This window comes from Eleginops maclovinus, chromosome 4 (genome assembly GCF_036324505.1).
Source record: "Eleginops maclovinus isolate JMC-PN-2008 ecotype Puerto Natales chromosome 4, JC_Emac_rtc_rv5, whole genome shotgun sequence".
In the NCBI taxonomy this organism is placed as follows: domain Eukaryota; kingdom Metazoa; phylum Chordata; class Actinopteri; order Perciformes; family Eleginopidae; genus Eleginops; species Eleginops maclovinus.
Genome location: NC_086352.1, coordinates 9,128,970 through 9,156,263, shown reverse-complemented (window position 1 = coordinate 9,156,263; position 27,294 = coordinate 9,128,970). Strand labels below are relative to the sequence as shown.

At 44.4% G+C, this 27,294-nt stretch overlaps 1 protein-coding gene across 1 annotated transcript in view; it reads right to left on the bottom strand.

Moving 5' to 3' along the window:
- Window positions 1–1,070: 1,070 nt before the first annotated feature.
- Window positions 1,071–27,294, bottom strand: part of fto (FTO alpha-ketoglutarate dependent dioxygenase) — a 116,547-nt gene continuing 90,323 nt past the window's right edge. The window contains exons 9-10 of the mRNA XM_063882507.1: window positions 3,280–3,420; window positions 1,071–2,551 (exon numbers count right to left, since the gene is read on the bottom strand). Of these exons, the coding sequence (XP_063738577.1) occupies window positions 2,545–2,551; window positions 3,280–3,420 (148 nt within the window). The 3' untranslated portion in view covers window positions 1,071–2,544. The remainder of the gene's footprint in view (window positions 2,552–3,279; window positions 3,421–27,294) is intronic.

Below are 27,294 nucleotides of genomic sequence, written 5' to 3'. Positions count from 1 at the left end.
CAAATGTTGTTTACATAGTGCTTAAGGAAAAGGAATCACCAAGCTATTCCAATTCATTCAGTGGGGGTCATGACTGTGTCGACCAAATACTTTAAACAATCTTTCCTATTGTTGTTGAGATATTTCACTCAAAACAATTTGAATCTAGCTAAGAAAAAAGCCAGGGATTCACCAAAACCATGATGATTAATCCACTGGTGACTATGACTCTCAGTAGCAATGTTTGGACCAAAGGGATCAAGTGACAGGGAAACACTTCCGCCCTGGTGTCACGCAGCTAAATGGCCAAAATTACAACAGAAACACAAACAGAACGGGACCCATCTAATATCCCATTGTTGACTGACTTAAAAAGGTTGCATTCAAACTAAATTTCAATTGGATTTAAGTTTCTGTTGTTAGTAAGCGAAGGAAGGTCCACCCTACAGCCTGCGAAGATGTGACGGGTTGTTAAAATGAAAGTAGCGCCATGCTAGTGATAGTCAGATACGTTATTCTAACATGTATTTGCTTTTGTTTAAACCTCCTTGGAAAACTAATCACTTTTTGCCCCATGGGAAATTAACAGGGATGTATTTATGTTGATATCAGTTCTGGACACATTCCTGTGTGTGACACTGGAACTGTAAATTGTCCTGATACAATAAACCTGACCCTTCGGGCACTCACAGCAAATTCATTCAAATATTAGGAATTATTTATAGGCCTACTGTGCATGTAAACAGTGTTTGACCTTGGTCTGCTGTGGATATACTTGAGCTAATTGTGCTGCCTGTGAGTTACACCACTGAATAAGGGATCTTTGTCCACGGCTGTCCTCTTTATCTTGAGGAAGACAGAATTTAGGGAGAGGCTACTTCAGAGTATCTTATTCAGAGGAAGACAAATTACACATATCAGTGCATGGATCGACTAAGTATGAAGTATTCAGATGACTAAAACCAATCAACACCACAATAAAACACACATATGTATGAATAATCCTTCGTACCTGTCATAAGTGTGTTATCCACCTGGAACAAAAAAACAAACAATAGACAGAAGCACAGAAGAACAGAAGGACGCAGGTGTTTGGATAAAACACAGTTTTATTATTTACTGCCATTCCTATTGCTTCAGACAGACAAGCTGTGGCGCGGGGAGCACAGAGTGATTCAAACAAGTCAACGCTACTGCCGATCTACAAACAAATCTCTCTGACAACAACAAACAAGAGGCGCTGCAAAAGAAGAAGCAAGAAGAACAGCGTTTGGCAACCATTAACATCTTGGAAACAACTTCAGAAGTAAAAAAAAGGAGTGCATTCTGCATTTTTAATAGTAAACAGCGTCTCTACTTCATCATGAACTAGATAGAGAAGGGAATCAAACGAGGAGGGCTGCTACACTGCTTTGACGTCGGCCCCTTTTCCACCCTTTTTAGCTGTTTTGAAAGTGGATTTTGTCAGAAGTGCCGGATCTTTCTCCCGCTCCCTCGGATGGCCTGCAGCATTACAGGGGAATGTGGTGCTCTACACACTTTAAGAGTAATTAAAAGCGATTGAACAGCAGTAATTATGAGAAACGGCGGTTGTGTTCCGGGTCATTCTATCAGTGCTGCCTTTCATCAGAGCAGAGGCACGGGGGCCCCGTTACTAGTCTCTGTTTCTCCATATGCATATCTTCAAGAACAAACAACTGGCAGGCTGCCTACAGGCTCACACACACTATCACATTCACACACACTCGCCTTCATGTAGACATGTGGGAGAGTCAGCGTGCACTTTCACAAACACACAGGCCAGCTACTATTCACACGGCTAAACGCACACATACAAACACAAACACAGACACTGCCACGCCTCCATATATCGCACTGTAAACACTACACATCACATTCTTCATTTTCTATACGCGATGACATTCATAACTTTCTTTAAATGATCTTTCTTTGGTGTCTTCCTGCTCTTTCCATTTCCGAACACAATAAAAGGGATTACACTATACACAAGTGGAGAAAGATATACCATGTGAGTTCTTTAAACCATCCTATACTGTATTATAACACTGTGTGACGAGTAGAAAGCATATATGTAAGTACTGTACGGTTACTGCTGAGAATGAGTCGATCGATTGATAAAAGCAGGTCTGGGTTACATGAGATTAAGTAAGAGAATACACTGAAATAATAAATAGTTAAGCAATGTTTACTAACACTGAAAAGCAGGTTTCACCTATGTGTTGTTAGACCGTCGTGATACTAGGAGGATGTCGCTAAGCTTGTGTTAGCATGTTAGCATGCTACTGAAGCACTATTCTGGTTCTATTGACGTGGTCTGGATTCGTTTCAGCCATCTATAAGCTCGGGGTTGGCTAAAAATGCCGGGGTCAACTATGGTAGTCGAAGGTTGGAGTGGGGGGGATGTAGATGAACCCATGAGAAGGAAATTAATCTTGGTGGAATCACAACAGAGATGTCTTCAGTGGTATCTCCCGTCAGTTGTTGTTGTTTGGGCCGTTCCAAAAAAGCTGGTGTTTTTACATTCTTACTTCATCTATTCATCCCTCACATCCTGTTGGAAAAGACCAAAAAATAGACGATTATTAAATAGATTTTTGTCCTTTTTTACGAATATCACGACTGGACATGAGGAGTCGTAACTTGACGTTTAAATGTATTTATTAGCATGGATTTTTAAAGCTTTTTGGGTTTTTATGCTGTCCATTCAAAGGCTTGCTAAGTGTTTGAATTAACCCAATGCAGGCCTAGAGGGGCCCAGCATTATAATTTAACAACACATCTTAATGCTTTTTAAGTTTTTTGTAAAGCACTTTGAATAGCCTCTTGTTGAAAAGTGCTATAAAAACAAACGTGCCTTGCTTAACATGAGAAAGACAGACATTGTATCGGCCTAGCCAAATACCAACACTATTAACTTACTATACCTCTACCACAGAAGTCTGAGACAACTTGTTGAGCAGATTGATGGAGTGTAAATGTATGTAAGGGTGTGTGACGGCAACTGTGTGTGTTGTGTGTCTCTCTCTACATCAAGTTGTCAGTTTTCAGAGACTGAATGCAGCTCCCAAAGCTTTAAAAGTCCACCTTTGACTCATGCATTGGTCTTTAAATAGTCACATTCGTATCCAACTTTCAACGTTAATTTTTACAATACAATAATAACAGAGTGAGTGAAGAATAAACTAGTTGCCACCTGAGAACGAATGCATGCTTTATGAGCTATGCATGTTCACAACGCGTTCATAAGCACATTTCCACACTTCAACATGTCGGGCCCACCTCCAGAGCAGCGACTCCACTCTGTTGATGATGTCAGCCAGATCAAAGGGAAGCGGCATGCTGGGGTCATCCACACCCCAGAAGGGCCGGTCCACCGGGGCCTCCTCAGGGGGTAACGTCTGGGCCAGACTAGAGTGGCACCTGAGGCGACAGGACACAGGAAACAAGCGCACCCATTAAACCCTCCCTCCCATCAAAACCAACTGGGAGACACTCATCAGAAGGGCACACGTTTCAGTTTTCACTCGCTGAACGTTCAACCAGTGTTTTTATTCTATTTTAAGGTGTTTACACTTCTGTTCTAGTAGCATTTCGGAACAACAGATGAACCAATCCATATATAGCATTTTTTAAAACAATATTTAGCAGACTTTGGCCTTCTATAACATATAAAAAATCCTGACTATTCCCTCTAATGATCATACACGAGTGGTAATTGGCAGAAAAATGGGTTGTAGTAGGTGAAGATAAACAGAAATATGTCTTACTAGTCTCTCTGTATTCACTGATAGGGGTTTAAAGGGGTCAGTCCCAGAAATGTGAAGTTGTAAAGTCATTGATGTGTGTACGTGTGTGTGTGTGTGTGTGTGTGTGTGTGTGTGTGTGTGTGTGTGTGTGTGTGTGTGTGTGTGTGTGTGTGTGTGTGCTAGTGCCTAAACACACAGTGGTAAATGTGTGTATGTCCAGGAGGCAGTCAGCTTGTGTGTTTCCTCTCCTTTTTATGACACCTTATAACACTGGGCTCAATAAGGACCTCCAGTCCAGTGTGTGTACAAAGGAGAGTGGAATACATTGTATTTTTCATTGAAATGCTCAACATGTAATTTTCTTTCCCTTATATTGTTAATAATATGGACATTTGTGATCTTTTGCAACTTGAACTTCCTTCTTTTCCCTTCAAAACGTCCAAACCGGTGAGCTAAATGGAGCTGAGAGAGTGGGAGAAAGTGATGCGTCAGGAATGCATTTCAAGAGCAGTAAATGGCAGCGACAGTATCAAGCTGATGAGGAACCGTGATATCATGTATCATGATTAATGCCCCGTTCATCTGACACACATGCAGGAACACACAGCAGGATGCTTTCACAAGAACATCACTCTCTGCTGTTGCAATCGTGACAGAGCCGTGAGAAATAAAGCCTTTTCATGTCGCAGCCTGATTTTCATAATGATAAATAATCTGCGGTTGGATGTAATTTCTACACGATTTGGAACCCCCACAGACCTCCGCCACATCTTTTGTCAGGCCAGTGTAAATATTTACTGCGGTGACTTGGTGTTGCTCTCCGCTGTCATTGTAAATCTGCCCTCCCTCTGCCTCTTGACAGATGGGAGTGACCCCTGACCTGGAGGTGCAAGAGGGAGAGGAGGAGGATGGCATTTGTGTGTTGTGTGTGTAATGTGTGTGCTTGTGACTGGTAGCCTAACATTTCCTTCTAGAGCCACAAGGCCAGTTATACTCCCCACTCAGTCATTATGCCAGGGTCTGTCCTATCATATCCCTTTACCTTACCCACACCCCAAAAAAACCTCAAACAACCCCCAGACACACGACCACCACCACCTTGTGGCCAGCGACTACAGGAGGGGATGAAGAGGACATGGAGAGCTTAAGGGAAGGGTATGAGGGTCCCGGTTATGGATGAGCTGAGGAGATGTTAAAGTTGTCAGGGGACAGCCGGGGGCTGCCACAATTTGTGGTTATATATTTTCACCGGAGCCACTTAATGTTCGACTGGCTCTCGGCCTAAGTGCTGCATTTTGGTGCGGTTAGCCCTTTAAAGAGCTGCTTGCATTATGGTGGTGAGGAGCAGCATTAACATCCACTGTTCCAATATATCTTCTGCGCTCTGGATCAGGGCCTGATAATAGCATCTGTTAACATGCACTAAGTACCATTATGTAGCACATCACTTCATAAATAATACGATTAGGCGACCTTGGGGCTTTGCGACGAGCCGTGTGTTTAAATGTTCTCATCATTTATTTAGGGTGCGAATTAAAGGAAGCGCCACTTCAGAGAAGGAGGAGGAGGAGGAGGACATGGCTGGCATACATATCTACAGAGTGTCTAAGAGAGAGAGAGAGAGAGTGCAAACTGACCCAGACAGCACACACTCCCACACTGTGTGGTTCTGCTGACATCAGCTTGAGGACACCACAGGCCAAGGGAACCCAGGCCTTTGATTTGGTCTGATTAAGTATTCATGCCGGAGAGCTATGAGAGAAAACACTCGCCTCTTTTCTGCTGCCCTGACTCCTCTGAAAGGCTACATACGGTGAAAACCCGACTAACAGAGCTGCCGCATTTATCTGACAGGGGATCTTGCACATTAGTTTGCAAATCGAAGGCTCCTGGGTTACCGGGAGATATAAAAAGATATCAAGACTGGGAGACTATCAAAGATAATATAGTGTAGGTAATTCAGCGCACACTTTTACACAATTTACCACTGTTCGCTGAGTAGCGTCCCTCGACTGCTAAAATGGAACCAAACAAAAAGTCAATATCAAGCGAGGTGCCTTAAGCTCTTCTGGGCTGTTGCTAGAAATTCAGTGTAAGCCACAGTGGCGTACAAACAAGGCTCACCAAAAGACTTTCCCATGGCACAACAGCCCACCTTAAAGTTAAGGTCAAAGACAAAGAGGTTTGATGGTGGGGGAGAGAAGTGTTTGTGAGTCCAGGCTGTTCCAATGGATTAACCCCAGACAGATATGGGCCTAACTATCCCATCTGGCGCTCGGTCAAGAGAGATTGGCAACACAATCACTCATTTCAATTTGCCCTGAAACCTTATAGCCTGGCAGGCCCCCGCTCAAATGGTATGCTAATGTGAAAGGTATCTAGGATTCTATCGCCTCTATTCCTCAGAGGCCTCTCCCTCCATGCTGCACAGTGCACTTGAACTGCGGCTGGGGCGGGAGCTCCGACGGCCCCTCGCTGCAGTGAGGGCCGGAGCCCCCTTCGCGCTCAAACTAACCACTTTAGCTAAAGTGAGTGTTAATTATGGACAGGCAAAGCAGTCAATAAAAGGTTAATGTAAAAGTCAAAGGATAAATTCCTTTAAGCATTGCATCATTCCACCATCTCCACGACCAACACACTGCTCGCAGGTCTCCTAATCAATACGTTTTACTGTAATGCGCTCCCCATCGATTTATGCCGCCCCTGCTCCACAGCCCGGGCTCCATCACTCGGTTACAGAAAGGAAAAGGAGAGGAAGAGGGAGGAGGAGGGAAAGAGAGAGGGAGCGAAAAACGAGTAAATAAAATGATTAACCTCGGTTTCACTTTGTTGTTTCACTCTCTCTCTGAAAGGCTTGTTAGAAGAGTGCAGGGTGGTCCAATATCATCACTGCCATCACCACCATCGCAGGCATCACAGTCATCAGCATCATCAGCACACTCAATCTCTGCCCGCCGTGTAATTGTGTAGCAGTTCACTCAAGCAGGGCCATACATTAAAAGGCCCTCTGCTCTTAACAGGATGGAAATCCGCCTAATAGACAACATCAGTGCTTCCAACTCTTGCAATTACACTGATAAATGCACAATCGTGTCAGGCCAAGTGAAAAAGAACCCAGAGAACGCAGATAAGAGACAGCGCTTATTGCATTATGCTACAGGAGGTCATTTGTAGCCACATGTGGCTAGACAGCTCGGGATGCTCGACACAGGAGGACATCATTTTAGGATGAGGGTGGGGTCATGCTATACTGATGGACAGACTAAACATGTGTCTTTTTAATTATCTTTGAACATACTAGCATTATCCCCTTAAACAAACAAGGTCTTTCGTTAGGGTCAATTAGCATTTCATCAAATATAAGTCCAGTAAAAATAATAATCCACTCGATCCGACTAAACTTAATATAACGATGTTAATATATAACATCGTATTTAAAAACTAAAGTTTAACCCCAAAGCTTAACCTTTTGCCAGAAAGATTACTATATTTATGCGAAAACTGACATTTTGGATATAGTTTTTTGCAAATAAAAAGGAACCAAAACTATGTATCATGTGTTAAATTGACCAATAAATCAAACATTCATTTAACAAAGTAATGTGTAATGTTTAGCATATAATATATTTAGTTATTTTACTTTTCTTAAAGCAAAATATGACTACTTTACTTAGCTTATATCACGATATAATGCATTACAACATATAATGCAAAACAACATTGGGAATTACACTATAATCCTTGCATATTAATATTGGTTTTAAGCTTTAAGAGTATTTAGAATTACTTTGATAAGAGTATAAGCTAGTGACACATATGTGTGTTTATAATGCATCAAGACAGATAGAAAGTTATAAAGAAAAGATGGAGATAGAGATAGAGAAGAGTCACCAAGATTAGACAAAAGCAACATTGCAAAATTCCATTGAGAATCATCTGGAAAATATGTGCCATACCCTATGCATTTCTGTACCAGAAAAATAAACCCCGTTCAAAGTTAAATGAAACTAAACATCAATCAATCACCCGTGTTGATTTTAAGGTGTTCTGATCAAGGGGAAGTAAAATACCTGGGATCACCTGTTTCCTCATGCTCTGCCTGCGCTTCATCTGACTCTACGGCAAACCTTTGCAGGTGTGAATTTTTATGGTTTTGGCAACCTAAGTGCCCCGATAGCTGAGAATGCAATCAAACAAGTCATGAAAAAACAGGCATGTGTCTCATAAATCAGCCTGCCCCTGAAGGTACGGCATGCAATCACGTAGCACGGAGAGAGAAGAAAGAGAGAAGTTCATTTTCCGTGTACGTTCTGTATCTACATGTATGCAATGTTGAGTAAGATATGGGCGATAGGGCACATCTGTCTTGGTATGTCATGCAGATATATAATGGGAGAGAGAGAGCGGCATTTATCTACATACTTATCTCTCCACTGGGTTGCGTAAGATATCAATGATGTCATCCGGAGGGCAATATAACCGACATTAAGAACAAGGCCCGACCTGTGAAGTGTTCGGCTTTTGGCTCTCAACCCACACCACCCAAGACTCCAAAGGTCCTGTGAACTCTCAGGGCCGTCCTCATTAGAGCCTGACTAGAGCCTCAGATCCCCCAGCCACCATCCCCTGCTCCCATTATCCCAATCGCTGCCACATTCAGCGCTACATGTAAAGCGGAGTGTGAGCCAGCCAGCCAGCCAGCCAGCCAGAGAGCGTGGGCCGGGCCGCATCTTAACCGTTTCCTCAGGATCAATCAAACGCTATTGTGTCTGCAGACAGCTGCTGACTGTACACTTTGTGAGTATGTGAGGTGGGCAATTGTGGAGAGAGAAACACAGAGAAGGGGAGGCGAGGGGGGGGGGCGTCATCAAATGCATGACATATGTTCCTTTCATTTTGATTCTCTCTAAGGAGTCTGGGCTAATAAAACTAACATCTGATGCACTCCTTCTCCCTTTAATTAATGGTTGTGGAAACCACACAAAAATGCATTAGCAATAGGAGTGGGGGGGGGGTTGGGGGTGCTGAGTGGTGTTTTTAACACTCCCCCACGTGCCCCGGTGCCACCGTGACTCTACTGCTGCTGGGAACAATGATGCTGCCAGGGAGCGTGGGTACCTTTGGGTGGGCCGGGGAGGTGTCCGTCCTGCCAGCTGCAGACTGCTGCTCATTAAACCACATGAAACAAATAAGGCTCAGCATATCAAGCCAGTCGGTTAAAAGGGCCCAGAGTTTGCATATACTGTACTAGAGTTGGAGTCTACGGCAGAAACTGAATACCCGTCGTACCTGCACAGCCCCGGCAGCATACTTCACACCCTGACTGTTTGATGTGGCCTGGCTGGCTGCCCTGTCTAGAGCAGGGTGAACCAGATGTAACAGAAAAACACACACAAAGCTAGGTAGCCTCTAAATAGCCTTCATAATTGGAGGCAATAAAACACAATGGCAGTCTGGAAGTGCAAAGGAGGCAAGCCCCTGAACTACAGCTACTGCTCTCAAAAACCAGGTGGACGTCCATTAGGTGCTTAACAGCGTAACAAATTACCGAACACCGCGGCCTGCTCCTTCGCCTCCTCAGGCGATGGGATGGAATGTGGCCTAATGTCAACACAGGCGCAAAATTTACGAGCAGACAACTATTGTTCAAATGCAATCAGGTTCTAATAAAAAAGGAGGCAGGAAAAGGACAAACAGATAGGGCCCTCCTGGCCGTTTACTCTTCCGACAAGGGGGGGAGAGACAGATCACCCCCTAAGGCAGTGGAACTGAGTCTGTAAGTGTGTGTGTGTTTGAGAGAGAAGGAAAGTTTTGTGTGTTTGTGTATCCCCCGGGCTGATTGGGGAGGAATGAGGGAGGCTGCGGCTTTTGGCCTACTAGCCACCTGTGCCAGGCTACAGTCTAGCGCAACAGTAGCAGCTGGCTTGAAGGAAAAGTGAGAAAAAACCCAAAAACAAACGTTTACTCTGGGCCCCGCCAGTGACACCCCAAAGCCAACACTAAGTAGGGGACGGAGGCCTAGCTCAACAAAACAACCCTCTCCATCATCGCTCCAAATGAAGCACACGTGGCCAAATACCATAGTGAGACATTATGAGATATACACGCACAACTCATTAGAGCTTGTTCCAATGAGACACTGAAGGTTCTCCTGATGACGCTGTTTATTTATAAAGCCCAGGAGAAAAGAAATGGAGCAATAAGAGAAGTTGATGGCAAGGGTAAAGAGGTTACGAGCCTGCGAGTGATTGCACTTTTTCCCAGCTTGGCGTTCGAAGGCTGTAAATCTGCTGTTGGGGAATCAGGAAGAGGGTAACTGTGGCGTTGGGAACACTAACTCTTAGTTTTCCAGAGCAATGTTACACCGTTGCTGTGAAAACATGTTCTTGTAAAACGATCATTTTTAACCCTCCATTTCCTCCATCTCATGGAAACCACAGCTCCCCCCCCCCCCCTCTTGGCCAAGCGTCAGTGCCTTGTGGGCATCATCTGCAATAAAGCTAGTGATGGATGAGGCTTGCCTCGACAGCTATAGAGCCGAGTCATTGGACGATACCTGACCCCGGTAATGTGGATCCGACGTGGGCATTGTCTTCAGGTGACAATGGCGGGGTCAAACTGGCCCGGCTAATTATAGTGTACTGTAACTTCAATTGCCTGGTTTCAAGTCATCCTTCAGGCTCCGGGGGACGTGGTGTTAAGTTCAGAAGACTTTGTGTAAAGTGAAACTGTGAGATAGAAGTTTTAAACGGTTGCACAACAGATATTGGGTTTCCCCAACATGTTTATTAAGTTGCTTTACAAAGAAAGAGAGGCACACTGGATGTGCTGTTCCCTTTCCACAGAGCACGGAAACAAAGAACTTGTAATATGGGAATTGTTTGGATAAAAAAATGTCCCCTCATTGTTAACCTTACTTGTCATGATTAGATCACATAATAGGCTCAACAAACTGATGACAGTAAACACACCCTACTCAAACAAGTCATACATTATAAAGCCAATAAATTGGAGACGTCAAGGCGTGGGCTCTAACATGACCATCAACACGGACAAGACATTCTTGAATAAACAAATGGCAAAAAACAAGCAGAACATTTCATCACTTTGTCACTTGTATTTGAATGAACCAAACTAAAGAAATAACAAAAAAGTTATTGGAAACGCATGAGTATTGGATGCTTGAGTGCATGCCAAAAGATGAAGCAAATGCCTCTGAGCTCACCTCTTATAATTTAACAACTGTAATTACAATCCCAGCATGCACTGAAGGAGAACCAGGGTGTTCCTTTTGACAGGTCATCCATTACTTAGGTTTTGATAACCTCTTGACCTTTCATAATACGCTTAATAATATATCAGGTGGAATCTCATACTCAGTTTGTTTGTCTTTTGGTGGGACATTGGACTTTTGGTGCAATTTCAGTTGTTTGTTTCACTTTTAATTGGACAAACAAAGGAGTGGCAAACAGTGGAGGATGTTCACATTCCCACATTGGCATCTATAATAAGTCTACAACAAAAACTCCCATACTATTTACAGTACAGGGTGAACTCATTATGAAAATGTCAGGCTGGGTATACAGTAACTTATAAGTAAACAAATAACAGACGCAGTGAAGTCACTCATCCAAAGCATGAGAGAAGCCTATAGCCTTTGTAACGTAGCTGTGTGAGTGTGTACGTGCATTCAGGCAGCACACATGTGTATGCTGTGCGTCCATGCCAGAGGAGTGCTTTCCGCCAGGTGTTTGAACTTCTGCATCACCTGGTGCTCCTGCTGCGTGAACACGAGTTTTGTTTCACCCTATTAAGTAAATAGTGTAATTAAAGGGCCTCGGCATTTAAAACGCTGTGAACAGCCAGCAATTTGTTTGGAAGAGCAGCCAGGCCAGGCCCTGAGGCGCTGCACCAAACAGGATGCAAAGAGTGCACACAGCAAGCCATGGAACGCACAATAATGGTGTGTGTGTGTGGGTGTGTATACGACTACATATGTACCTGCCAGGGTAGATGAGTTGGTGCGTCTGTTTGTGTAGGTGTGTGTGCAAATCACTCACTGAAAGTTGTTGTGGGTGTTGAATGAAAAACTGTTTGTGGTCTAACTGGTACTTATTAGTTTTCTGTTTGTAGTGACAACATCAAAACGTAATGCAATAACCATAATACCGGCATCACCTACGGCTAAGAGTCCTTTGTGTATTGTATAGTGGTGTTGTCATATTGATAGGAATGAGTCAAATAAGTTTCAAATAAAAAAGTGACACAGGCTTAACTTGTCTGCTACAAAGGAAAACAAGAAGACAGAAGCCACAAGCAGAGCCTGACATCACAGAGACAGAGGGATTACAACTGAACTTCTACCAGAGAACTCTCTTCATTAGTTTCCTCTCTTAATGATTTTTTCCTGCACAAACAACCCCGGCTCTGCTCTACCTATCCCAGCGAGGATGCTTCTCACTGAAGCCTCTGCCTTTACTGCTGATCCAGGGTCAGCTGCGGGGAGTAAGAGAGGGATAACCTCTTTATGAGCCCCATAGAAGCCCAGATGGCTGTGCAATAGCGCTGATCCAAAAACTAGCTTACAACTCAATCGCTGTGGTCACATCTCCAAGTCCACAGTTTAACCCCCTTCCATGTCAGCCAAGGTCACAGATGCACACTTGAGAGGCAAAAAGAGCCAGGAGTGAAGTGCTGCCAGAGTCGAAGGAATTAGATCCGGGCTGAGTGGCCCTCATCTGGCTAAGCCTGGTAAGTAGCAAGACTAACAGGCTGAGGCACGGTGGTTTGGGTTCACAGACACACACACACAGACACACACACACCAATGTATGTTATCTTGCATGCGAACGGACGGACACACACATAAATAAGGAGGTAAACACACACTTACATAGTCACACACACACACACACACACACACACACACACACACACACACACACACACACACACACACACACACACACACACACACACACACACACACACACACACACACACACACACACACACACACACACACACACACACACACACACGGAAGGACTCGGAGGGCTGCAGATGGTGAGCCCTGGGCCTGGTGGCTGGGGCTCTGAATGAGCTAGTTTTAGATCCAGTGTGGAAACTGTCACGATGCACAGGGCTCAGGGGTTGGGGCGGAAGACAAAGAACAGCGGAAGGAGAGCATGAGGGGAGGAGAGGAGGGGGCGCGGCCTAACTGCTGTCCCTGCATGGGGGCTCCCAACATTTTAAGTACAACATCAACATGTCACTGCTCATTCGTCCCCTTGCCCTCTTGCCCATGTCCTACCCCCGTGTCTCTATTCACCAACACGTCATATAGTGCACACCCCAAAAATACACACACACACACACACACACACACACTGAAGCCAGCGGCCACTTCGGCCGTAATTCCGCCTGACTTCCGCTGTCTGACTGGCAGGAGACGGGGAGGGTGAGGACAACAAGCTGTGAATACGGGAAGAGACAGAAAATCATTGAGAACCTTGCCTTTATGAATCTTTGATGAGAGAGAGTGGGGGTTGGCGGGGACTTTGCCTCTGGTTAAATCAGAGCATAGTGTGTGTGGTGTGTGTGTGACTGCCAACAGAGGTTGAGATAAACAGGGCCTGGACCAGGCCCAGACAACTGCACACCCTGCAGTCGGGAACATTTGTCCATGCAATTAGTCCCTGTCCTCCCTGTTCATGTAGCAGGTAAGTGGTGTTGGTAGCTAGCAAAACAGTATCAGCTATGAGTGCCTGAGAGCCCGGCGATGGGCGGGAGGTTGAAATGTTCCAGGAGGTCTTTGTGTGCGAACAGAAAGCATCCTCCATATTTAATTATGCAACCAGCAACACCTTGGTTTACCACAGATACATAAATCAATCTCTGGAAAGTGGGACATTAAACAAAAAGGGTCACATTTGTTATCAAGCCATTTTTAAATATTCAAACCCTTTAACTGAGATATGTATATTGTTTCTGGTGGTGATAATAATATATCATTTGGGCCTGAGATTCTTATTTAGCTTTTTATTCTTCTAGTTTTTAACAAATGTACAAATGACATAGATGATTGTGTAAATCCACTTGTACTTTGGGCACAGTTGATGTTGTCTCCACAACACTTGGGTCATCCAGGAATGAACCATTAATATATAAAGGCAAATGTATATAAAGGATTCAACGGAGGGCTAATCCAACTCAATAAAATACCTCACATTCTCCTTTAATCAACAAAAGTTAAGATTGTAATGGGTTTTTATGCAAAACCATCTGTGTTGACACCATTTTACTCCTACTTTGGTTACATTTTGACATGAAAGTGTAATTTGTGGTGAAACCCAAGATGGCTATTTTTAAAGTTGAATAGCAAAATAAGGGGTAGTGCATTTCATTTCATTCAGTGTTTCAAGAATAAAAATCTAAAAGTCTTATATCTTTTGAGATGTCCCGCTGAGTAAAATCTTGAGAGTACTGTAGCCATCAGCCAGAAAAAAAGAGTCTTTTGTCTTATGGTTGATATCTCATCTGTGAGAAGATCAGTTTAACTGGCAAATAACTAGTCTGGATGACAGCCATTAAAAAGGATATCTGACTAAATAAAGAAAAATAAACAATACGCAAGCTGGCATTAAGCTGTCCTACAAAGAAAGTGCCTATTAACAATCATACAGTTTGTTTCAATGTCATATTAGGACATAGAGTACTAGATCGCAACGCGTGGGAAGTTGTTTCACACCCACGCCTTTGCGGTGTTCTGTCTTTCACTGTTCATTGTATTACCGTCACACCTGTTCAGAGGACCGACACATAAAAGGCTGATGACTAAGAGGAGGTTGTTTTAATTAATAATACAAGGCATGTTACAACATACCTCTTTCAAATATCCAAAACTGCTTTTTAATAGGTGTCAAGCAGGTGCCAATTTTCTTTTCAACATGAGTTGGGTTATGTTATGAAACAAGCAGAGCAGCATAGCTTTATCTCATCTGCCACCTGTGACAGCTCAGAATTTCTGAGTCTTCCAGCTAATTCGGCACATGTTAACGTGTCACCAATGAGGCCTTTTGAAGACTCGATTCATCCCCCCTGTCATCGAGGTACTGCCGGCTGACTCCGGATCACATAAGAGTTGGCAATGATATGAACTGTCTTAAGCTGATCAAGAGTTGCTTTGGCTTCCATCTACATCTGTCAGGTTCAAACTTTACACTTCGTTACACATGTTGATCACATATGGCAAAGTACAGGCGCTGCTGTTTGGACTAATCCACTTTAGGCTTGATTTAACACAGAATTTCTACTTTCTGGCATCCTGAGATGAGGGCAGAAGATTGATTGACACCTTAAGTGCCTTTTCTCACAGCTTGTAGCCCTGCCATAGCTGAGAACTCACAGATTCAGCCTCAGGAGAAGACAATGGAGAACTATGCAAGGTTAGGGTTGGGTTTATCGGGCAGGACTGAGTCTAACAGTGCCCCCTGATGGTTTGTGCATGCTTTCTGCCAAGGAGGGAGGCTTGAGGTGGGGTGAAAAAAGTAATTCCAGGGAAACAACATCACCTGACATCAAATGTGTCCAGGCTTTGTTTGCAGGGAAAGGAGAGGTGAAAAGAGCAGTACTTAGCAGAGCAGCTAACCTGTGGTCATATCTGCTGGACAAATCAATAGCAGTGTCTGAGAGCAGAGCAGAGTGTGCTGGGGGGGAGCTGGAGGGGCTACCCCTGGCCCGCTGCCCCCTGGGCCCCTCCTGGGGGGTACCTGCCTGTCTCTTCACCCTCCATCTCTTCTGCCTCAGCGCTCCCATCCTGCGACTACTCCGTCATACACACACGTGAGAAACAAGCCCCCTTATTCTCTTAGACAGGAGTCCTGTGACATGTTGTAGCGCCATCTGTACTATGAAGTGCATCAGGGGATCCATATTGCCTAAGATGTAACACTGCAAATGCAGACTTGTAAAAGGTATACAAAAGCATATGCAAGCCAATTCAAACCTGTGCATGCACACAGACACATATTGATAAATGCACACACCATCTGTCCCCTGGTGCATTCTAGTACATGGTGTACAATATGGACAAGCTTCAAATGGCTTCCCAAAGTAGTGGTCTTTCACACAAGAGGGCTGAGGAAGCAGTACCTAATGCACAACAGAACGCATTTCCCCCCACCTGACCCTAAAGCCCTGGAGAAAATCAGGCCCTGAGCAAGAGAAACAACAGTCCTCCTCCATACTGCAGGAATCTAAGTCTCTAAAAAGCAGGGAACCTTCACCTCATCTCTCCCCCCTCTTGCTACTGCGTCCTTACTTTCAATCACAGTTAACATCACAGAACAAGAAGTAGAGGGATGGGAGGAGGCGGAACACAAGCCTGCTGCCCAATGCACTTGTCTGGCAGCTGCTTGCTCTGACATTTGAGGCCATGGGGACCTTGTTGAAAGAGCAGATGCTCACTGATGTACAGGCACAGGAACATGGCAACTACACAAGTGGCTGAAGCAGAAAAAAAAAATCTGCACAAACATATGACAGACAAGAACAAGGGGAGAAATCTGAAGATGGCAGGCTCACGCAGAGATGTGTGTGCAGAGACACAACCAGAAATACACAACAGAACGGACATGGCACATGCACATAGATGGAAAAAGACACCATGCACTCCAACAACAACACGTAAATAAATATTTGCACACATAGAGGGCAAAGAAAAGTAATTCAAACTAAACATTTGAAATAAAGATGTATTCACACATGAACACAGGAAAAGACAAAGTTCCAGCGCAAAGGAATTTGTATACACTTCCTTCTCAATGGACAGGTACAAGCTGTCCTGCCTCCACTTATTTAAATATTAACACACAGTGCTCAGGCACATACTGTCACTAATGCAAATATGTGGAGAGAATTTCAATGGAAGACGATGAGCAGATTTTTCAGAACACCACAAATTGGGGCAGAGATGAATCCAGACAAAGTCCAGTAGTTGTTGGAGGAGTTGTGAAGAGACTATGGCTATGCATTTGCATATATGTTGGCGATGCTCATCGTAAGACAACTTTTGGATATCAATCTTCACCACTGTAAAAGCACTACATAATAAGAGACTGCATATAGCAGTTCTTGGGATGAAACCAGATCAAATTCACAGTGGGAAGAAGATGTACCTCTTACAAATATTACTAACAGAAAGAAATGACATATACGCTACGATTACAGAGGGAAACTTTTAAAGAAAGATGGACACCATTGGTGGAGGTAACCCTTACCCTAAGAAGGAAACTGGGATTAATAATGGAAGGATTACAAAGGTTGCATAAAAAAGAACTGGACTGTGTGACACCCCAAAATACACTACCGGCACGCATTCACTGTGGCATCGTTTCCACGAGCTTCTGCAATGTCACAACATTTATTTCTGTCTTGCATTAATTTTTCACCAAGATCTTGTGTCGATGACGGGAGATTCGGACCACTGCGCAAAGTTTTCTCCAGCACATCCCAAAGATTCTCAATGGGGTTCAGGTCTGGACTCTGTGGGGGCCAGTCCATGTGTGAAAATGATGTCTCGTGCTCCCTGAACCACTCTTTTACAATTTGAGCCCGATGGATCCTGGCATTGTCCTCTTGGAACATGCCCGTGCCATCAGGGAAGAAGAAATCCATTGATTGAATAACCTGGTCCTTCAGTATATTCAGGCAGTCAGCTGACCTCATTCTTTGGGCACGTTGCTGAACCTAGACCAGACCAACTGCAGCAACCCCAGATCATAGCACTGCCTCCACAGGCTTGTGAGCTTTTTTTGCAGTGTAATATGACTTCTTTAAAATGAGGAATGAGAAATGTTCTGGTATATGGATCTTTTTCAGAAGTATATTGGACTGTATTTTTGTCATATGTAGGATGACCTTATATAAAACCGTCTATGATTTAATTACATTTTTGTTATATCTGTGTTATTTACGTTGTCAGTATTACTATTGATTTGGTTTCTATCCATTTTGTTTTTCATATTGTCATGTTGAATCTTTGGGATCTGAGACCTCACACGTGTTGTGACCCCTTGTTAAAGAAACCGTTCATGTAAATTGGAGTACTATTGGATGTAAAGGGGAATGTGAGAAAATAACTAATAAAGAATAAGTAAATAAAAACAATATTAACACACAAAGCAACTTATATGCAACTTTATACTGACCTACATGCTGAGGTCACCTTGTAAGCACTAACATGGGATTCCTGGTTATTTTGCCAACAATGTAATTGCTTGTTTGTTAATGTACAACTTGAGGGACAAGGAGAGGATACAATTCAAAGGGACGGAGTCCGGGAGAAAGCTGAGTAGAGAGATACAAATAGAAATATTGAGACACGGCAAATAAGGAGTGATGGAAAGATGAGATGGGAGTAAAACAGATGGAAACAAAAGCGAGACACACAAGACACAGGATGCAAAGTGAGATGGGTACAGATCAGGCAGCATCATGGTGCATCTCCGGCACAGAGAATTTGTTTCTGCACAGGACCGCAGGCAGCGATATGGAAATGGGTGGCTGGCAGCTTCTTTGGCTGACTGTAAACAGGATCTTGGTAAGGCATATAGCCTCTGGTGAGGCCCAAGGAGCCTGGCATCATTGCGCTGCTGTATTGAGCTGCAACTATCCCACGGTCCCTCCTTCTATCTGTCTGGTTCCTTAGCTCCAACCTGCTCAAACTCCACTCTTGAGTAATTTATGAAGCAGGGTGGGGGTGGTTGCGGAAGCGGTACGCGCACATCCTGACACCAAATACATGACATGTACCACATGTCTTCCCACGAAACTACAAAGAGCCCTTTTGTCTCTACAAAGAAAAAGAAACAGCAAAAAGTAGTTGAGGTGTTCGGGTGCTTGCATCACTTTGTGAACTGCTGTGAACTAGGTAACAGCAGATAAACCAGAATTAAAGTAGCTCTCTGTGCTAATGGTTAGCTCAAGCCCTAATTAAGCTGTTCATTCAAGGAATATGACATTCTCTGGCAGCATTGTCTTGGTTACCTGGCAGTATTGTGCTCTGGTAATGCCAGGGTACAGATGTGACACTGCCAAGCGACAAGACGAAAGCAGGCCAGAAGACTAGCCATAATCAGAGTTTTCAGAAATATCTTTAATACATTTGGTGACAGATTTGGGGATATTTGTGATGTAGAGTTCTTACAGGCTAACAAAGTCCCCTTTGCAGATTTATCCACCATCATTTCATTATCTCCTACCAATATATTCCTTAAATTCAAACTCCATCAGTCACATTTCTGTTTAAGTGTGTGAGTCCTATAAGTGTGTCTGATCCCCCTGCACAGTGGCTGGTGCAGGCCTCTCTATTTCCTCATCATAACAGCTGTAGCTCGCACAATTACTGAAGGCCTGCATTATCTTTGCCATGCTGCAAAACAAAGTGCAGTGGCGTAATGCGAGGTCTTACACAAAAGTAAACAACTTCATCTTGTGTCTGAAATATGTGTCACTGCGATTGTGCAAAGCTGCCCATCGACACAGCCGTGTCGGGTTGAAGGAGCGTCTCCTAATTAATGAGAGAGAGAGCAGGAGTCAAAGAGAGAGGGAAACTCTCTTGCACGGTTCTCCTTCAAACAAACACTTCCTACGGGACTCCATTGTTTGGACTGAGGCATCATGGGTAGCCTTATTTACAGATTTTAATTGCTCTGGTGATCTGTGGGTAAACACCCTGTCGTAATCACCCCACAATACAATTGCTACTCTTTCTGACAATTGTAATAAAATGCTCTACAGCGTCTGGGGAGGAGGAAACAGAGAAGGGCAGAGGAAAGAGAGACGCCGATGGTAGATGTACAGAAAAAGAAAACAGGAAAATAAGAGAGAAAATAAATAAGAGGAAAATATTTTGGATGCAAATCTTCTCAGCGAGAGGAACTAATCCGAGCGGGCGGGAAGCAGGGATGAGGATGGGACTGTTGTCCAAGGAAATGATTGCTCTCCCACCTCAAAGTGACAACCATGAGAAGCTCACCGTTCCTGGACCTCCGAAGCGGAACCGCAGAGGAGACATGCGCTGCAACCATCACACAACACACACACACACACACACACACGCAGATTGGGAATGAGAAGGTAGGTCACCTACAGGAAAAGATTAGTGTCACCAGGCAGAGGTATGAGCATGGGACTGTCAACTGCAGCTGTCCCTGATCTGGGAGGAGCAGGCACAACAAGCTCCATACTTTCATACTGCTTTCAGAGGGATGCTAAAACAGCATGCTGGAGGTGAGACTGGAGGATTCCCAAAATAAGAAATGAAACATAATGTGGGGGGATAAAATTCAGTCCATATCAACTTGTCAGATTCATTTTAACATACAACAAAATAGAAACACCTGTGCAATGGAATAAAGCAGCTATGCAATAAAAATACCTCATATTTAATTAAACTTTTGGTCCAAACTTCAAATGTTATGGCACAATACTGACAAACTTTATCATAAATAAGTTCCAAAATATAATCAAGTGTCACTGTTTGTTTGTTTACTATATGCAATGGTACACTTAGAGGGTGTGCAATGTCTCTGTCCGTGTTGTGTAATACTATACATATATAACATAAAGAGAAATTAGAAACACTTAACATTAACTTAAATATATTTTAATAACATAAAAAGTACAAGGATTTCAGTTAGCTTGTATTTCATTTCTATTTCAATATTTACTTTGAGTCAATATGCACTTGTATCCGGCTGGTCAACAATACGGGTATTGTCCTTTACTTGAATTGTCATTAATCACCTGCACAACACCTTTTAAAACAATGTGCACAATTTGGAACAGCACCGCATACTGACTGCAGTCTGTTCGTGTCTTCGGAGACGAAGAGGAGCAGCTCCCCTGCTCTGTGAGAAGCCTGTTTTACTAAAGTGTGTCAAACTCTATCCCATTATTATGCCTGCTGATAAAGGTAATACAAACACCCTGTGCATCAAAGGTCCATGAAAAATTAAACAGCCAATCAGCTGGCAATTATTCTCTTTAATCTCCTGGAGGCAGCCAATGGGGATGTGCCTCCGGTGGTGGTGGCCTGGAAGGGATTCATGCCTTCAGTTCTGCACTTTCCACAATCCAAACACTTACTTTGCATTATGCTCAGCTCAGGCTAAAATAAAGTAGGGGCAAACTTTCTTAACGGTTTCACTTTCTTCTTATTTGTGAAAACACACCGTTAAGTATTGATATATCAGAGCTAGATAAGTCAATTTGCCTTTGTTTCTCCTAAACTATTGATCTTTTAAAGACAATTCAACTTGAACTGAAAACACCTTGTTTATGTTCCAAAAAAACGGATCCATTCCTCATTTAAAGCATCAGCATTCAGTGCCATGGTGTTTAGTGGAGGTAATGTTTATTGTACTACCATCAAGGCTTAAGACCGTTGAGTGTGTGCCGTTGATCTCCAGCTGCCGATGCCCTCTGTTAAAATGTATTACAAAGTATTGAATGCTGTGTTATGGCTTCCAATAGATGCAGATCAGCAGCTACAACAGCCGCTTATTACAGCTGCAACATGAAAATAGGAAATAGATAATCCTAACAGCTCGCTGCAGGCGCTGTGTTGCACAACTGTATGCATATCTTTCTGCAGGTCACATGATCCATGTTTCTCAATAAAAGTGTGCCAAATTGCACCTTAAGTGCCTTAAAGAACACAACATATGTCTCTGGAAGATACACAGACTTCCTGTCACTCGTGTCCACTCCATCCTCAAAAATACCGACATCCTCTTGGTCCAATCGATGGGCTTGTGGAGCCGCTCAATGACAATGATTCTCCCCTGATCTTAATTAGAGAAACACATCAGATACAAACGACATCTCAAATCAATCGACAAGTACTGGGTGAGGGGACTGGGGTCATTTACAGAGACAACTTTCAGGAGGGACTCAGGCCTCCGAGGAAATGAGATCTGTCTGGATTGCAAATTCAGAATCTTGCACAACATAATGACCTAAAAAGAGTTCCTAAATGTGCCGCTAGAATATGGATGGAGAGAGATGCTATCGAGTTCATCTCTTGACTCCTCCGTACTATGTTTTTTCCTTTAGTCTTCTCTTCTATTTTCCACTCCATCCCCTCCCCACTCTGTCATGGTAGATGGATGAATGGTGGCGTAGAAAAGGCAGAAGCGGGCTGACAGGCTCCTTAGCCGCATGGCTGAGTGTATAACTAGCAACATTAGTGAACACCTACACCCAAGGAGCCCATCAGAGACAGGGCTAACTAGTGTTGCGTCTGGGGAAGCGCGCGCGCGCACGCGCACGCACACGCGCGCACACACACACACACACACACACACACACACACACACACACACACACACACACACACACACACACACACACACACACACACACACACACACACACACACACACACACACACACACACACACACACTCAAAGAGACACACCTGTTTCCAAATGCTATTGCACACATGTTCATTTTATTGGCAAATATCTGCACGTTGACATTGATGTGCTGAAATACCTCGGCACGTATGTTCGCAAAGTGATGTTGCAAAGGTAAACACACACACACACACACACACACACACACACACACACACACACACACACACACACCACTAAGGGAGTCAATAGTGCTGATTTTCCTTGTCAGCTCCTCGGCAGGCACTGGTTAAAAGAGACATCAATCTGTGATGTCAGCACTTACCTAATGAACCCTTTCAGATCGATGGGAGCACTGGTCCGCTACACAGCCTGCCCCCACTGCCTGCCCTGCTTTTATGTATACTCTGACTCTATTGGGATCTATGCTTGAAAACAATGTGTCCAGGTGTGTGTGCAACAAACTGCCAGGATAAATGTGTGTCTGTGTGTTGATAAAAGTACAGTAAACATGTACAGCTCTAATGACACACCTGGTTAAAAGTTTGGGCGTACATTTAATTGCATTGCTATGCAAACCTACGTAATAGTAGGATTATTTGCACACTTAATGCACACTCCTTGCGTCTGTCATACTTGTTCAACCATGTGCCGTCTCTTTGTGTATGTGTGTATTTATGAGGATGTCTATTCAGATGTTTGAGTGTGGGGTTAAGTACAGCGCTTTGCTGACCTCAATGTGGTTACCAATACCAGTTGTGTTTATGAGCTTATCTATGGTAAGCATCACAATGTGCAGTGTCTACGTCAGTTCAAAGGAAGGTCTTCTCGAGGCATGTGTCTGTTTGTGCAAAAAATGGTTTGTTTTTATGCATCTAGCACCTGGCCATCTCCATACCTGTGAACCTGTACTAATGTCCCTTCTTCTCTCCCAAAATGCATCAGTTTATAGCCTGACTGGCAAGGGCACAGCGATGGAGGCGGCAGCAGCGTGAGATGCTGTGCAATTAGATTAGTTCCATTTCCTTTGATCGGCCTCACCCCGTCCCATCTTGCATGTGACACTTCAAATGCAGGAGCCTCCCTGCGCCACTTAATTGACCAGAATAAACATATTATATTGTGATAAGTGTCGCGATTGTAACAAATTGTACGGCGTGACTGACACAAATCATGGCATTAGCCTTGCCTCTCTTATCGGCGGCCTCCTTGTGCCTTTTCAATAAACAATCTAGTCGACGGAAAGAGAGAGAAAGGCAGAGCGAGGGCGGGAAGGAAAAGAGCGAGGGAGGGATTGATGGTGGGTGAGGCTAACGGGAGCGCTGTGGCCGTGATCTAACGTTTACCCACTTAACCATTCAAAAAGTCATCTTCTTCCATCAGCGCCCCACTCGGCGCTGCATGAGAAACATTATCTTTCCACAGAAGCTATCATTCACAGATGGCTTCCCCCTTCTCAGCAGCCTGCCACCATGCATTTCCAGCACTGGATGTTGTGGATGTGTGTGTGTGTGTGTGTGTGTGTGTGTGTGTGTGTGTGTGTGCCTATTAGTGTGGGCATGGTGTTGGAAGTTCAGAGGAGAGAAGAGAAAGGGAAGAAAACAACAGGAAGAGGATATGTTTGAATATGGATTTTTTGGGGTGTGTAGTGTAAAGATTTGAAGGGAGAGGGATGAAGTGCTTGAGGCGTGGGGGGGTGGGGGTGGAGGTGTGTGTGAGGGAGGCTGACGTGTTAATCAGTGAATCAGCGTCCATCCACTAATGTCTGCCAGTGTAAATAAGGCCCTCATCTCCTTCCGTCACATACGCTGGCTTTCCAGCCCATTAGGCCCGAGCTGGCTGGCTGAGGCGGCCCACCGCTCGCTGGAGACTCATTTACGTGTCTATAGGCATCTGTGGCTGGTGATAGGGAGCCCACGTGAAATTAATGGGACTATGGGTGCTGCCAGCCAGCCAGCCAGCCAGCTCTCCTGCGCCCACACACACACACACATACACACAAACTTTACCCACACCAATCACCAGCATGTACGCATGAATGCATGAGCTCGCACACCTACATGTGCATTCACACACACAGAAAGAGGCACACACATAGTGCTTTTTATGCATGCTGGGTAAACTAACCTTTGCAGCAAAGATTTAGCAGCTTTATTAGTTTAGGAAATGGCTGTAATTAAGGATAATTCATAATGGCTGCTTCTCCCCTCTCTGTGGTATTAAAAGGGGGTCGGCCTAATTTAGACTGCTTGAGTTTGTGCAATAAGGCAGTAAAATGGGTAAGTTGGGGGAAATACATAGGCATGGAGAGCGAGGGGGCTGGAGGTTCAGATAGACTGTCTGGTCAACAGGCCAGCTGAAGGTTGCTGCCTAATGGTCTTTACACATCCTTTATAAAAATCAACATTTTACACAGCATTTTATTTGTCTCACAGTTTCCAAAATTAACTCCATTGAGGTGGAACGCTTATGCTGAATATAAAATAATAAAGGGGGCCACTGTGGCTGTGAGGTAGAGTCTGAATGGGTGGTTTGATTCAACATGTCGATTTCCTCGAGCAAGTTACTTCAGCCCAAGTCGCTCCCAATGGCATCAAGACTCAGTCTCAGTATATGTGTAAAAACGGGGTCACTGGAAAAGCTCTTTATAAATACAGTCCATTCACCATTTGGGACATGGCATTTCACCATATCCAGTAAGACAGTGTAATTTTCACAGAGACAGAGTGGCCTTTAACCTAAAATGCACTGAGTGATACTTAACATAAATTCATTTCAATTGATTTTTCCATTCAACAACAGCAAAAGGAAAGACAGATTTCTGTGGAACCACAGATGATTGGACAATACAGTCCCTTAAAACATGGCAACATAGGGCACTCCCATCCAAAGACAATGAGACGCTAATGCCCCCGTGCCAGGTGGCCGGGAAGCCAGGGCGTTGAGGCAGGGAGCTGGGCATGTTCCCTAGGCTCCAGAGAAGAGGTGTGTACATCTGGGTTGAGCCCACCTCCCCTTATTCCTCCCCCACCGGAGGTGAGGCACGAAACCAGAGGATAGGATCAATAAGTCCACAGATGCTGCCAGCTCCTTTCACTCATTACCGCTGATGAATAATAGAGGACAGCCCCCAACCTCCTCAAGATTTGTGTCCTCTACAGAGCCACGAATGAAAACACACGGGACGAGAAGCTAATGCCAGAATATGAGGACAGGAAGTTAGGTGTCAAAAGTACATTTTTGAGACATGGTAAAGGATCAACAACCACTGTTAGTGTTGCATCCAACAGAGATATGAGATTCTGGGGCATCGTGTTGAACATGCCCACCTCACACAACCCACAGTAAAGCTAATTACTCTCCTCACTCTCAATGGAGAAGAAAACAAACATTTCCACTCTGAAAAGCGCCTTATTTTTGGCAATCTTCTTCAGTGCTGGAGGTATGAGCAGCCGAGCAGCTCTGACCATCAGCCCTTAAGTTAAAGAAGAAAAAAAGAGCAGCGGCTTAAAGCTACACCCAATCAATTATGGAGTAGCAACCTGTCCAAAATGTGATTTCCACACTGTCCGCCGCATCTTTCACACTGTTATCGATTACCCTCGCTTGTAACGTTTTCTGTTAATTCTGTTCACCCACACAAAATCTATATGTGTGCATTTCAAAGCAGGCATCTGAGGCTGCCTCAGCTCTGCAGGCCAGACAATCACTGTCAATCTACCTAATGACCAAGTGTCTGCTGATGCATGCTAGTGAAGTGGGGAGAGTCCCCGGGTGCAACTTGAAGCAGAATGGAGAGCATCCCCAGTTTCTCAAAGTGTTGAAAGGGCATAAACCCCCCTGCTGGAGCTTTCCCAATGCTCCGCACTTTCCTCTGTAACTTTAGTTAGATCAAAGAGAATGGGACCCGTAAGTAGAAGTAGTACAGATCAACTAGGGTTGGGGTGAGTCACATAAGGATGCCGAATGATAGAGTATTCTGTCAGAGTGCGGTTCCTCGGCTAACGAAAGTGTGTTTTAACAATGTATGGCGCAAGAAAATCCTCCCTGATGGTTTGGTTTCAGTGAGGAAAGAGCAAAGGATGAGCAGGAAGTTGCAAAACAAGGGGGGCCTAGTGTAAAACCCTGCCCTCCCTTCATTCGTGTTAGCGCTATCGTGGAAGACGGTGGCTCTGTCCGGTACATCAGCCTAAGGATGTAGGAGATTGAATCAGACCTGCCGGTTCGCTGGCTGTTTCCGCAGCAAAATAAATGACAAGGCAAGTGCTGAGGGAAAGAGAGCGAGGGCAGCCCAAAGGTGTGACCCCACTGATGAGATGAGAGGCAGACCAGACCTGCCAGATGCACTATTAGAATCTGAGACAGCGATGGGAGATGGAGAGAGAGGAAGAGATAGTGGGGACCCGGTGTCACTTTATCAAATTCCTCCCTGGCACATGGTAACAGAGGTCAGGGGAAGAAAAGCATGGGGGCAGAGTGTAAAGCTGAGTGAAAACACAGCACTGCTCTAATACCTTTCATAAAGAGAAAAGCCTCCTCATCCGCCAGCCATGATTAAATATAACCTGAGTGCTGAAGAACTAACCCCCGCTACCCCGCCCAGGCCTAACTTTGTGTGTGTATTTGAGCGCGTGTGTACACTCAAAAGGTTGAGGAGGGTAAAAGCAATTTGTGGAGAACTTGTTGGGTAAGTGGAGTGTGTTTTCGTGGCACCGGGGAGGGAGGAGAAGTGGGAGCTGGGTGTGCACATCCTGGCCTGCAGCTCTCTGACACCAGCAGGGCGACAGTTAATGTGTTAGACCGCTGGTAGCCCGAAATTAATGCTGTCATCAGCAGCTGGTAGAAGACGAGTTAGAGTGAGACTTTGTAGCTCCTGCTGAACAGCGGCATCTGTGGTCACTGTGACAAACAAGGAATAGTTTCCGTATACTTTCCACTATATATATCACAGGCTCTATTATGCACATTTTCAGGTTTCATATCTGTATTTAGTTTCTCTACTGGGACATGTCTCCATGCTTTAATGTTCAAAACCCTCTTTATTTTTCTCATACTGCCTGTGCTGCAGCACCTCTTTTCACCCTCTGTCTGAAACCAGGCTGCTTTGATTAGTTAGCTGTCCGGC